Source organism: Ambystoma mexicanum, chromosome 12 (genome assembly GCF_040938575.1).
Source record: "Ambystoma mexicanum isolate Mex_15411 chromosome 12, UKY_AmexF1_1, whole genome shotgun sequence".
NCBI lineage: Eukaryota > Metazoa > Chordata > Amphibia > Caudata > Ambystomatidae > Ambystoma > Ambystoma mexicanum.
This window is the reverse complement of record NC_090936.1, coordinates 9,809,083-9,823,887: the sequence shown is the minus strand read 5'-3', so window position 1 is coordinate 9,823,887 and position 14,805 is coordinate 9,809,083. Positions and strand designations below refer to the sequence as shown.

General features: G+C 49.8%; 1 protein-coding gene across 7 annotated transcripts in view; it reads left to right on the top strand.

The window, feature by feature from the left end:
* CACNA2D1 (calcium voltage-gated channel auxiliary subunit alpha2delta 1) overlaps positions 1-14,805 on the top strand; it is a 1,412,752-nt gene that overhangs the window by 1,235,201 nt on the left and 162,746 nt on the right. For all 7 annotated transcript variants that reach the window (XM_069627805.1, XM_069627804.1, XM_069627806.1 and 4 more), the window contains one exon: positions 750-811. In XM_069627805.1, coding sequence (XP_069483906.1) covers positions 750-811 — 62 coding nt within the window. The remainder of the gene's footprint in view (positions 1-749; positions 812-14,805) is intronic.

The following is a 14,805-nucleotide window of genomic DNA, read 5'->3' as shown; positions in this document are numbered from 1 at the left end:
CGTAAACACTCAAATAAGACTCCAATCTTGGCATCCTGACAAGAGTAGCAAAGTTCATGAGGTTCAGGACTGTTGTGATGGATAAGATCACTGTGACTTCTACAGTGCCCTGCCCCAGGGCCAGATAACAGCGTATATTCAAGCACAATCTTATGTGAATCAAGAATGATCTAACAAAGGGATTAGTCAATGCCTATATATGCCAACATGTGCTCGCTCTGCTTGTGAAGGACTCTGGTTGTGTGTGTAGTAAATAAGGGTATGCACAGATTTCGGGTTCCACCCAATAAATGTGTCCCCAAACTCTTAACTTTGAAGACCCCTTCAAAGCACAATGAAGAACAGTGCTAAGGTGAAAGTTAAATTACATTGTTAACAGGATTTTAGGCATCCTCAACACAACTCGTTCTCCTTTTGAGGACAATACATTATAACTGCACTTAGAAGTGTGAGGAATCTTCCTTGAAGCACTCTACACAAATCTGATATAATATTAATAATAAGTATTATAATCGTCGTCATCATCACCAACGTGAAATTGAAAAATGGTACGGGCTAGTGGAGCAGATGTATACTCTGTAAACATATTGGAACTTCCTATTTGTCTTTTAGAAACTGACAATGTGTAACCGTATTAGAGCTTTCACGAGACAGGAACATGGTGTAAACTGTTATTGTATCCAAACAAATCACAGATGTACGGTTCCCAGGAGGAAACCACTCATTTATTTGTTGACCTTGTTTTCCAGAGGTACATCGACAAAGGGATCCGGACATACACGTGGACTCCAGTGAATGGAACCGATTACGGGTACGTTGAGTTCCAGAATATTCATATTTGACGTAAAGTATTTACATGCATTTGAAAGAAACACGCAGTCAGTTTGGAATTGCTCTCCGACATCGCAGCCAGGCACCATTATTTCACATCTGTCCTCAAAGTTTGCATGTGTTTGCAACTACCACATGTGTTAGACATCTTCTTGCAAGCCACAGCTCCTTCTGTGCAGCAGATGGATTTCAGTAATACCATCTATTTTATGTGGGATAAAGGAGAGACAGATTTAGCAATACATTAACCAGAATGTCACTATGGCCAAGTTTGCATAGAGTTCACTTACAGTTCTCTTATAATTCTTCTCCATTTGGACCAGAGTAATTGTTTTCTTAAATAATTTATTTCATTACAGTTCCTCCATGCCCTGTAGAATTGTGAAGGTAATTGGACAATTACAAAAGCTCTAAATCTGCCATCATGCCTATATTGTACATTGACGCCCAATATTGAACAACAATCAAAAGAAACAGTACCATTCAAGATCAAATCAATAATACGTCCTCATGCCTTTTATAGCATATTAGTCGTTACTGATAAATAACTAGCATGTTAATTCACCTTTTCTGCCTTGTGAAAGCAGATGTTAGGTTCTGTTATGATACTGAGGTTTCTTGAGCACACTGGCGCCACCTCTGGCTGCCGCAGTCGCGTGCATTTACTAAAAGTCAGGCTTTTTGAGCGCTCTCCTTGAACTTCTGATGTGGTTTCCTTTTTGAGATGGAGGGTGGAATCAAAGTTTTGTAGAAGTAGCTAAGACCACATTTTACTCTGTTGCTGGCGGTAGTCTCTCATCAGGCAAATAAATGGTACAAAGCAACCCTTTTGCAACTGCTCGGACACAATACCGCTGGAAGCCAGACACTCCACTGTGTGTCTTTGCCCAGCCGTAGTTATTTTTACATGTAAAGCCAGCTGTAGCTTCCCGGGGCTAGGACCGAACTCAATAAGTACTCCAATGATCATAATAAAGTATATGAGAATTGATCGAGATTCACCGTCTGATCTTTAACCCCTCCCAGATGATGCTGTGTGGCCAATGCACCTCGTTGAGGAGCTCTAATGGAAGCAGTAAACCTTGTCATCAAGGACAGAGTATAGTGCCATGGTTCATTGTCTATTTGTCAATGTCCACTGCATAGCAAGACCAGGCAGAGCAACAGAGGCTTGAATCCTGGATCTGCGCTTAGAAATCGAACTCGCACCGGCATTAAGCATGTTATAAAAAACAATAAATAAATAAATAGTGGACATCAGAATCATTAGAAATGAAAGGTACAAAAGCTCTAAGATTGAGCTAAAAAATTGGAAGAACCCTCACCTTCGGAATATCAAGCCTCTTAAGAGGCTAAATATGGTTCTTATTTTTGCCCCAAGATAACCTTTTCATACGATTGTCCAATAACGCATTAAGACCATCACATCATTAGGTGCCTTATTCTGAATGCATAGAAGCCGACCTTATTTTGGCTAATGATCGTTCCCCAGACGCTAGACTTCAGAGCATCCTTTCGGGCAAGCTCTTTAGGCATTTACATTAATAGTGTGGACTATATGCCCCTCACCACTATGCTCATGACTCTCAGAAGAATTAGATCAGCCATTTTATGGTATCTTTATTCCACCCAAACTCCATTTTGTCAGTGTTTTTTGAATGTATCAAAGTTAATGGTTTTTCGTATTACTGACGAGTCTGACCAATTCCTTTATTTCTTCAATGTTCCTACAGCCTCACAAAAAACACGTCCACAGTATATATGTTTGAAATGTCTTGACAGGTTTTAGGTGGGATTGTATCACACGTCTTTGCCATATCCAAACAGATAACTGCACAATATATATATATATATATATATATATATATATATATATATATATATATATATTTTAGCAATTGCATAATATCCACATGTTTTATAGCCATCTTTCCACGCCCACATTTTTTGTAGCCAAACACATTTTTAAGTAAATGTATTGAAATATTCTCCCAAATATAATAACCCTGACTTTTCGCATCAGGATTTTATGGGTTAATGGGGGGACATTGGGCAAATGTTTGTGCCCGTCTTGCTATGTTTGGCCTCCTCTGCAACTAATGTGTTGTTGACTTGTTCATTTGGGCAGGAAAATGTGCAATGAATGGCGGTGGCTGCGCCTTTCACTTTGCGCGACTAAAACGGAACTTAGTACCAGTAACCAGAAAACCTGTGTTTCCATGGCCTTAGTTACATCCATTCCAATGCACTTTCCCATTTAGAGGATATCTTGACTCCTCTGAGTCGGACTTTCTGTCGATGAACAGTGTTGAAAAAAGACACAAAAGTTGTGTTGATGTTGCCATTACTAATGTTCTACACGAGGTAAAAATTGTATAAAATATGAATGTTATTGTTCTCCACTGGCACATTTGGTAAACATTCGACTTCCCTTATATACCGATATGTTGGTCAGATATAGAAAAACAGGCACACTGATGTTTAGTTTATTGTTAATTAAGAGTATATCCTGCTCCGGTTGTGTAGGTGATCAGCAATGAATTGTTTAGAACGTTTCTTCAATAGCATTGCTAATAGACTGGGAGGACAGCTCATGGGCAATGTGTTTGCCTTGGAAGCAAGACAGGGCAGAATCCTGGACACATGCCTAGAGCCTGGTCTCCGGTATTAATCGCATTATAAAATATTACTTAATTCATCTCTTGCTTCCTTAATGCTTAATATTGACTTTGCTTCTTCGGAGAGTGTAGATACACTCCAGAATTTGCATCAGATTACCGACACAGATGTTGTGTGATACATATCCGCACCTCATTTAACACGGAAACATTGTTCAAGATCAATTGTCCGACTTGCATAACGATTCTTAGTTTGTTTTCCTGATGGTTCAGATCAGAGAGAGATTTTGAATCTTTGGGGAAGGCCCTCTGTTATGTTAGCAGCGTTTCTTATAAGAAATAGTTTGATTTGAAATGAAACACATTCTGCGTAGCCTTTTAGAGGTAGCCCAATTCCTTCATTTCTTTGGGTTATGGACCCGAATGTTGGTCAAAAGGCATTTAAGAAGCTTTCACTGAGAGGGGCATTGAACGGCAACTCTTGCGTAAGGTTGTTGGATAGAGTATGACTACGTCTGTGAGTTGGACAGTGATAACATTTGATACACATATTTAGCTCAATAATACAGTGATGGCAGCATCCTATCTTGCAGAGAGGAGAGATTCGGAAATGATCCCGTCCAAGTTAACAGGAGTCTGTCTAGATATAATGGACTACAAATCCCATCAGTTCTAGTCGGCACTCAATGCTGATAAACCATGGGAAATGTAGTCTAAAACAGCCCTATTTAGAAGTGGTAAATTGAAGTATGCCCTCATTTTTTTTTGTATTCTACATAATGCAGGCACTGCTCTAGACTTCCAATCAGTTTGGGTTAATTTTTCTGGTTAGACCCACATGATGAGTTTGAAATAGCAGAGCTGGTTTGAGGCACACGTGTTCCCTGTGTTGCCAGAAAACCTGGAAGTTCATTGTGGCAAGACGTGCTTTCATTGTGCTACAGTGTTAAAATTGGTCCCTACACCTTTAAGTGTGGATCTTTTATACCTGAAGCCTGCGTGAAGCGCAGAGAAGTGAGGCATTGGTATTCCCTGTATTCCGCTGTGGGCAGCGAGGGAAGAGACCAGCAGCCTGATCAGAGTTCACTACCAAGAGCCTGTACCAGTCGCCTGTGAACTCCGTCCAACACGGGTGCCGTTATTTGCAGCGGGCTCACGCACGCAATACATACCGCTTGGCTTTCTTAGCCTTTTTTAACTTTGTTCTTGTTCACTTGCTGCTGGTCATGACAACCATTAAAGAAAGCAAGTACACGCTACGCAGCTCAACTAATTGTGTCGGGAAGGGTACACGTAGCCCCGTCCAAGAAAACAAACGATCGAACGGTTTGCTGTGTCCAAAAAAGGACAAACAGGAGCATTTGAATCGTTCAAGTGGAAATCGATCAAGATGCCCGCTCAAGGAAAGTAGCCCGATCGCTCTCACTCCTGCAACGAACAGCCCTGAAGTTGTCCTAGGGAAATCCTTTTCTGACCTTCCACCTATAGACAATGATAATTCATTGTTGAATATGTGTCTTGGACTAAAAAAAAAAACCTGGCGGCGGGCGGATATTCAACTAAACACACCATAGGGGCGAGATAATATCATAGGAACTAATCTTTCCATGAGTCCAAATTTACAAAGACTTGTTTCCTCCTCTGAGTCTTCTGAATATGACAGTTGTGATAAAAATCAATACTGTCCAATGCCTCCATTTCACCAGTGTTAAGAAAAGTTAACTGTTCATCAAACACTTTGCAAACTATGTCAACAACACTTGACTCTCTATTTGTATTGTGGGCTCGCATGGCTGAGGAACAACGTGAACCAGAACATGTCCTTGCAAAGATTGTCGACATTATTCTAGATGCACACACAGCGGTTCAGTTGGAATAACCTAATGAAACGCCCATTGCTGGTAGTGAAACTGGGCCGGAGGAAATACTAAATGAATAAGTCACGAATTTCGAGTCTATCTGTTGCTCTTCACCTTCATTGGTACAGTCTAATGAGAGCCCCCTTGAAGAAATGGCCTCTGATGCTTCAGACCCCCCATGTAGGTCCTGTAGAAGGAAGCTCAAACCAGGGGAGTTGCTAGGTCTGGAAAAGGCCCGGGGCTACTCTGATGTTGGAACTGTCGGGACTGGGGGCTAGCTAGTCTTTTGGCTGTAGCTCCTGAGATTCTATCCGGGGCTATAACCAGAAGATCAGGGGCTATAGCCCCCTTAGCCCCCACCTAGCAACGCCCCTGGCTCAAACAAAGGTGTCATGTGCAAATCTCATATTGCCTCCATTTTGCCTTTCAAGATGGAGGATAGTATTTCCTTTGGCAGTCTAGTTGTGCTGACTCTTGTAGGCACTGAAGCTCCACCCCTGTTGCCAAGGAAGTATTATCAGTCGGCAAGGATAACACACGAGTGCGTTGCAACTCCTTTCATTCAACGCTCGGTAAATTTGCATCTAGTGATTCTTTTCATTCTACTCGCTCTCTGTCTCCAGGTCTGTGACTCTATTCTCTTGCTTTTTATCTATCAGGGAAATCGTATCCCGGTACGTCCCGATCCCTGGATCATTGTTGCTGCACTGGGTACACCCAGCAAAGAAGCTTACACGCCTTTGCAGACTCTGAGGGCTTCTTGCAGTCACAACCACATTCATTTACAACTTCTAAACAACGGGCTACGTAGTATCGGTGGGCACAAGACCTTTCATTGCTAAACCTTTAGTAAGAAGAGACATTTGTATACTTACAGTCTTACTGCCTCTTTCACTAGCCTTTCTCGCGGCTCCAGCTACCAAAACAGCTGACGTCACACTGTGCAACCTCATGTCAAATCTAAACCTTTAAATAAAGGCAAAACGGCACCTACTGCTTCATCACCTAAAACCACACAGTATAGACCGCAGCAGTTTGCCTCAGTGGAAACACTGGGAAAACACTAAGTAACTCGGGCATAAGGGGACGGTACCATGAGACATGTCTACCTGCAGAGTCGTCCGGAAGAACTAATTGCATTGTCTAGGTGAGCAAACCATGGAACCGTTATCTCCACTGGTATTGTATCGCCTGCTTTACCAACTGTTGTTTTAAATAGCCAGTCGGTCATCGTCTCAAAACCTTAACCTTTATCTGAGTATACAGTCTGCTCGGTCACAAGTTCAAGCGTATAGCCAGGAGACCGTTTTTCCCACACAGCCAAGCATAGTAAACAACTTGCATTTAGTGCATAGCTTGGCTGATCAAAAATCAAGGTGTCGTCCCCTCCAGTATGATGTTGGAGGCTCTGTGCCTCTCGGGAAATGGGAAAATTAGAAGAAATAAACCCTAGAGCGGAGAGCCCATTTCTAAATCGAACTCGATGAATGGATTTGTGGCCCAGCATCCCTGGCTTATCTATAATTTGTTTGGAAGACACGCTGCACATAGAACTTCCTGTAATGGGTAGTCCCACCTTATTGATTTTTTCTCGCCAGCTGTAATGGCCTTATTAAACACCAGTGCGATCGATCTCAATAATAAGGGCTACCAACCTATGGTATGCAGAAAAAACTCGACTAATGTGTCAGAGAATGAGTTTGCGAAACCTCCACTGTTTGGTCCCTCCCGTGTACTCCCACAAAGCTCACCAATGTCCCAGCAGGCTAGCCTGTAGGCTTTATTGGCCTGTAGTAGAGAGCTAGTTAATCCCACTAAAGAAGTGGTACACTGGGTTCCCGACACGCTACGCATAGCGAGTAATTGACATAGTAAATCGCCCTATTACCCCTCATGTTCTTCCAGACAATTTATACGACTCAACATGCTTGAAAAATGGTACCCTTATTGTAAACATGTATGACCCCTGTAATGGCTTTGGTACAATAAGTATAAAACAATTGGTTGATAATCTCTTGTCGGGTTGACCTTCAACCTGATGGAAACATGGTCTTGGTAGGAGATTTTAATGCCCGAAAATTGTATGATCATTTACATACATACCTAGCTACTGAGATGGGGGCTACACAGCAGAAAGTGGAGACAGACATCCTGAAAGGGAGTACGCCTGGAGCACCGTAGTAAATTCTTATGATTTCTACTGCCTTAATAACAAGGGTGTGCTACACAATACACCACACATGACTTGGTCAAACAGTTGTACATCTTCTTGGTTGGAGTACGTTTGTGTGGATGCGGTATGTTGGGCTAGTATTAGGGATCTGACTGTCCACCGGGCTGAGCTGAGTGACCACCCAATTCTTTAATGATTGGATAGGTTAAACAGACCTTGCGCAACCTATTATATTGATATGCACACCGCGCTTAATCTAAGGGGTACCGCATCATGTGGACTACAACTAACCAGGAATATTTACTACAACAGCGTGTGCTTGTCGAAATGGCTTAAGTGTAATAATTGGGATATTTGCAATATGATGCAAGCCCTGGGAAAGCTACTGGGACTGAATGTAAGGGCGGGAATTAAGAATGTCACTCACAGGAAACCATTCGATATGTTAATACATGAAATATTGGTATATTGACGCTGCAGAGGGTCACATCGAGCAGCTGGCTGTCATCTGAGGACAAAGCGACGCAGTTAGCTAAATTAACATTTGTGGGCCCTATGCCAATTCTTGTACCACCTCCAACGTTAATTGTAATCTTTTATACCCATGACTTAGGAGCAGTGACCATAAAAAATGTTGGTCCATGATTAGACTCTTCCCACTAGGGCTTGAGCTTCGGGATCAGACTCTTACACCAGAGCCCGCATGGACTAAAGGCGTACTGGAATTTTACTATGATCCAGTAATTGTGACAACAGAGCCGGAAGTTCATTTTCCGCTTCTGAATAGTGATTTCGTTTTTGATTCTACTGATGTGTATCTTATTAAAAGAAATTAAAGCACACTAGAGCGCCCGGCCCTGATGGCATTGCTAATGCAGTGACCAAGGGCAGCCCTATCTTTTGGGCATAATTAATATTATTATTATTATAATTCTTTTTTTATAACACACTTACAGGCCGATTCATGGAATAATTAGCGCGGCGCAAGTGGCCAAAAACGTGCGAATCGCAGTGGAATAGCGAAAATCGCAGTGGAATAGCGAAAATCGCACGAAAAGCAGTGCACATCAATTCATGGAAGGCCGTGCGCAAGAAAACCATCGGACGTGCGATAAGAAAGTGCGCGGCGCACGTTGGCGCACAGGCCATCTAACGGCATGCGCCAGGTCACAGCGAAAATCGCACAGTCCACAGCGAAAATCACACATAGCGCGGCGCACGCAACAAAAGTAGGCGGAACACGGGGCGTAACACTCGGAATGGGGAACAACTTGCCAAAATGTGGGCGTCACGGGGGAAGCACAGGGTAAAAGTGCGCAGAACGCCCACACGCTCGCCTACAACACGTATTCATGGAATAGAATAGGTCAAAAAAGCGCACGCTCAAACCAGCGCACAGGCACAAACACGACCGCCACAAGAAAGCAGGCGGTAGCGTCTCAGAGGCTGTAAGAAATGTGCGCCAAAAGGTGCGCCAACAAATAGCACCCATATACTGCCATGATGAATGTCCTATACTGTGGCCCTCCAGGACAAATGAGGTGCAAAGGGGTACCCACAAACACGGACACGCTGACAAAAAATACGTGTTCGCGGGAAGTCTCACACGCGATTTGGCCGGGTACGTGGATTTCAGGGGTGCGCGGGAAGGTCCACACGCGATTACAGCAGGGTACGTGTATTTCAGGGGTGCGCGGGAATTTCCACACGCGAATAGCCTGGCCGCGTGTATTTCAGGGGTGCGCGGGAAGTTCCACACGCGATTACAGCAGGGTACGTGTATTTTAGGGGTGCGCAGGAATTTCCACACGCGAATAGCCTGGCCGCGTGTATTTCAGGGGTGCGCGGGAAGTCCCACACGCGATTACAGCAGGGTACGTGTATTTCAGGGGTGCGCGGGAAGTTCCACATGCGAATAGCCTGGCCGCATGTATTTCAGGGGTGCGCGGGAAGTTGCACACGCGAATAGCCTGGGCGCGTGTATTTCAGGGGTGCGCGGGAATTTCCACACGCGAATAGGCTCGGCGCGTGTATTACAGGGGTGCGCGGGAAGTCCCACACGCGATTACAGCAGGGTACGTGTATTTCAGGGGTGCGCGATAATTTCCACACGCGAATAGCCTGGCCGCGTGTATTTCAGGGGTGCGCGGGAAGTCCCACACGCGATTACAGCAGGGTACGTGTATTTCAGGGGTGCGCGGGAAGTTCCACACGTGAATAGCCTGGCCACGTGTATTTCAGGGGTGCGCGGGAAGTTCCACACGCGAATAGCCTGGGCGCGTGTATTTCAGGGGTGCGCGGGAAGTTCCACACGCGAATAGCCTGGCCGCGTGTATTTCAGGGGTGCGCGGGAAGTTCCACACGCGAATAGCCTGGGCGCGTGTATTTCAGGGGTGCGCGGGAATTTCCACACGCGAATAGGCTGGGCGCGTGTATTACAGGGGTGCGCGGGAAGTCCCACACGCGATTACAGCAGGGTACGTGTATTTCAGGGGTGCGCGGGAATTTCCACACGCGAATAGCCTGGCCGCGTGTATTTCAGGGGTGCGCGGGAAGTCCCACACGCGATTACAGCAGGGTACGTGTATTTCAGGGGTGCGCGGGAAGTTCCACACGCGAATAGCCTGGGCGCGTGTATTTCAGGGGTGCGCGGGAAGTTCCACACGCGAATAGCCTGGGCGCGTGTATTTCAGGGGTGCGCGGGAATTTCCACACGCGAATAGGCTGGGCGCGTGTATTACAGGGGTGCGCGGGAAGTCCCACACGCGATTACAGCAGGGTACGTGTATTTCAGGGGTGCGCGGGAATTTCCACACGCGAATAGCCTGGGCGCGTGTATTTCAGGGTTGCGCGGGAATTATCACACGCGATTTGGCTTGGTACGTGTATTACAGGGGTGCGTGCGAAGTTACACACGCGATTAGGCTGGGTGGGTCCTGTCACCCTCGACGGCCCCTGCAGGCAGCCCACAAAACAGGGGACTACCCTGCACACCTGCTCATGTCTCCCACCACCCCACCCCCCCAGTCACCAGGGGTACCCTCCACCAGGCCCCCACTCATGTCTCCCACCACCCCCACCCCCCCAGTCACCAGGGGCACCCTCCACCAGGCCCCCAACCATGTCTCCCACCACCCCCACCCCCCACCATCCAGGGGCACCCTCCACCAGGCCCCCAACCATGTCTCCCACCACCCCCACCCCCCACCATCCAGGGGCAGCCTCCACCAGGCCCCCACTCATGTCTCCCACCACCCCCACCCCCCACCATCCAGGGGCACCCTCCACCAGGCCCCCACCCATGCCTCCCACCACCCCCACCCTCCCGCCACCAGGGGCAGCCTCCACCAGGCCCCCACCCATGCCTCCCACCGCCCCCACCCCCCCGCCACCAGGGGCAGCCTCCACCAGGCCCCCACTCATGTCTCCCACCACCCCCACCCCCCAGCAGTGCAGGGGCAGCCTCCACCAGGCCCCCACTCATGTCTCCCACCACCCCCACCCCCCAGCAGTGCAGGGGCAGCCTCCACCAGGCCCCCACTCATGTCTCCCACCACCCCCACCCCCCACCATCCAGGGGCACCCTCCACCAGGCCCCCACCCATGCCTCCCACCACCCCCACCCTCCCGCCACCAGGGGCAGCCTCCACCAGGCCCCCACCCATGCCTCCCACCACCCCCACCCTCCCGCCACCAGGGGCAGCCTCCACCAGGCCCCCACCCATGCCTCCCACCACCCCCACCCCCCCGCCACCAGGGGCAGCCTCCACCAGGCCCCCACTCATGTCTCCCACCACCCCCAGCCCCCACCATCCAGGGGCACCCTCCACCAGGCCCCCACTCATGTCTCCCACCACCCCCACCCCCCAGCAGTGCAGGGGCAGCCTCCACCAGGCCCCCACCCATGTCTCCCACCACCCCCACCCCCCAGCAGTGCAGGGGCAGCCTCCACCAGGCCCCCACTCATGTCTCCCACCACCCCCACCCCCCACCATCCAGGGGCACCCTCCACCAGGCCCCCACCCATGCCTCCCACCACCCCCACCCTCCCGCCACCAGGGGCAGCCTCCACCAGGCCCCCACCCATGCCTCCCACCACCCCCACCCTCCCGCCACCAGGGGCAGCCTCCACCAGGCCCCCACCCATGCCTCCCACCACCCCCACCCCCCCGCCACCAGGGGCAGCCTCCACCAGGCCCCCACTCATGTCTCCCACCACCCCCAGCCCCCACCATCCAGGGGCACCCTCCACCAGGCCCCCACTCATGTCTCCCACCACACCCACCCCCCAGCAGTGCAGGGGCAGCCTCCACCAGGCCCCCACCCATGTCTCCCACCACCCCCACCCTCCCGCCACCAGGGGCACCCTCCACCAGGCCCCCACTCATGTCCCCTATCACCCCCACCCCCCAGCAGTGCAGGGGCAGCCTCCACCAGGCCCCCACCCATGTCTCCCACCACCCCCACCCCCCAGCAGTGCAGGGGCAGCCTCCACCAGGCCCCCAATCATGTCTCCCACCAACCCCACCCCCCAGCAGTGCAGGGGCAGCCTCCACCAGGCCCCCACTCATGTCTCCCACCACCCCCACCCCCCACCATCCAGGGGCAGCCTCCACCAGGCCCCCACTCATGTCTCCCACCACCCCACCCCCCAGCAGTGCAGGGGCAGCCTCCACCAGGCCCCCACTCATGTCTCCCACCACCCCCACCCCCCAGCACTGTGGGGAACCTGCCAGCAGGCCCCCACACATGTCCCCCTGGCCCCAGGTCCTGACGATACACAATCATGGCAGTAATGGCCAGCATACCCAGCACAAACAACCAGGCAAGGATTGCATCCACCCACATAGTGAATGCAATCACATGACACAACCCCAATGCCAAGTATGCAAAAGAACACATGTCCGTCACACACACATACACAATGGGTGCAAGTGAATGTCAAAACCCATATCATGACATGTAACAAACCAATGAGAAAATAACACAAGTGTAAGAAAATCTAAAAAATGTATTAAATACCAAAAATAAGTGAACTTTTCAAACATACAACGATGTGGCTAAGTAAATAAATGGTCCATGTCCGAGAACAAAAGTGATAAACAAAAAAACAAAGGAATAAAAAATTAAAATGAATTTGTCCAAAGCAATATCATGTCATAGGAAATTAATGAAAAACCATTACGTCATGGTGAAAACAATAAGAAATTAAAAAAATGTATCTCCCAAAAAAACAAACTATATACAGGAATGTTCCAGGGTCCATGAGCCCAACACCAAAAATGAAACCTACCACTAACTAATGAAAAATATATGTACAAAAAAGTGGCCATTGTCCGAGCGGTCCAAAATAATAAAAATAAATAAAGGAAACCTAGCACTAACTAACTAAATAACTATATACAAAGGCAGCGGGCAAGTCCTGCGGCTCACTTGGTGATGTTGCTGGCCAGGGCATCATCGAACTCCATGTCGATGTCCTGGAGGCGGGACTCTGTCCTGGCCCCGAGGTCTCGCAGGGACAACCCCATGTCCACCTCAAACTCCCTGCGAGCTTCCTCGAGGCACCCAGCCCGCCTCAATGCCCGACGCATGGAGAACTCCGCCCTGACCATGGCGAGCCGCTCCTCTTCCGCCCGCTGCCGCTCCGCACCTATCCGCTGGCCAAACTCCTCCTACACGGAACACACCACCATCCCAGGGTTGCCCTGCCCTCCGGCCGATGCCTGCCCCTCTGATCTTGATGGCCCCGAGCCATGATGCCTCCCACGTCGAGCCCGCTGCTGCCTCCGACGCCACTGCCTCTGCCAGCACGACGGCATCCAGGCTGATGGAAACCACCGACGCCGTCGTGCACGTGCCCTGCCCGATGATGCCGTCACATCTTCCATCTGCTGGGGTCCACTTGCTGTGTTGTCCACCCCTGCTGGACCTCCGACTCCCAACTGTGGCAGGGATGGGATCCCCACCGAGCTGGCTGCATTGGTCGGGGCAGGTCCACAGGGGGCCCTGGTGGCATCTGGGCCGGAAGACGGCAAGGAGAACGACCGGTGGATAGCCTGCACAGAGGAGGAGAGGGCCGTCAGATTGGCCAACACATGCAGGAAACCCCCGAACATGGCCGATCCCAATTGGGCCACGTCGGCACGGTGCACTTCGTGATGACGTGCGTGCTCCTCCCGGGAAGCACGCACGTCATCACGAATCACAGCCGTGCGCATCGCGACCCCAATCAGGACCTTCTCCACGCGGCCAGGGGTTACCACGTCCGCAGGTGGAGGGGAGTCAGGTGACATGGACATCCCCTCTACCTGCGGACGGGCCTGGGACGGGGCATCCCTGCTGGTGCATGGTGGTGCACTCACAGGGTCAGGGACAGTGACATGCACAGGCCCCTCCACGGTGACCTGTGCTGCCTCCTGGCCATGGACTGCACCACTTGCACCAGCAGGGATGCTCCCACCAGGCCCCATGTGTGCACCAGTGTCGGCCTCCTCCTCCTCTGTGCAAACCACCAACCTGGATGGCTCCTCACCGTCTCCCGCCGTAGCAGGCCCCTGTGGGGGCTCACCCACCCCTTCCGCTGCAGCCGTGGGGCCATCCCCGCCGCCTTGCTCCACAGCGCCGTCTCCGCCCTCTTCTTCACTAGCCGCTGCGTAGAGGGAGACAAAGGACACAAGCATCAGGCTACTGTACAATGGTCCCCTAGACAGGAAGCAATAGCAGATGAGCACCACTGTCAAAGTACACTTCCATCATGTCCCTCCACAACACATGGGTCAGTCCAGGCAAAACACACACAGTAACAGGCATGGTGCATGCCATGGACATTTCCATGCATGTCCAATGGACTCTAGAAACATTCAATGATATGTAACTCACATGCATCATGGCTCATGCATATCACATGCACACACTTCACCTCAGTCACATCCATCTGGCCCCAAACACACCGAACACAGGCGAAACAAGGGTAAGTTGGGTGCGTCACTGAATCTGTGCATTGTCACACACATGTGTCATGCATCCATGGCATGCACAAGTCACAGACACGCAGGTCAGGCACACAGACATGGCTACCATATATGTACCTGGCATCAGCACCCATCCTTCACCCCCATCCATGTCCAGGTACAGAGACTGGCATGCTCTCATGTCCAAAATCTGCATAGGGCTCCCCATGCCGCATTTCAACACATGCAACAACCATGTGGGTCACACATCACTGGTCGCACATGCATTACCATGATGTCCCTGCACACATACATGCATACATGGCCCATGGCACACATACAGGCAAGTATCATAGAACCAGCACACCGCA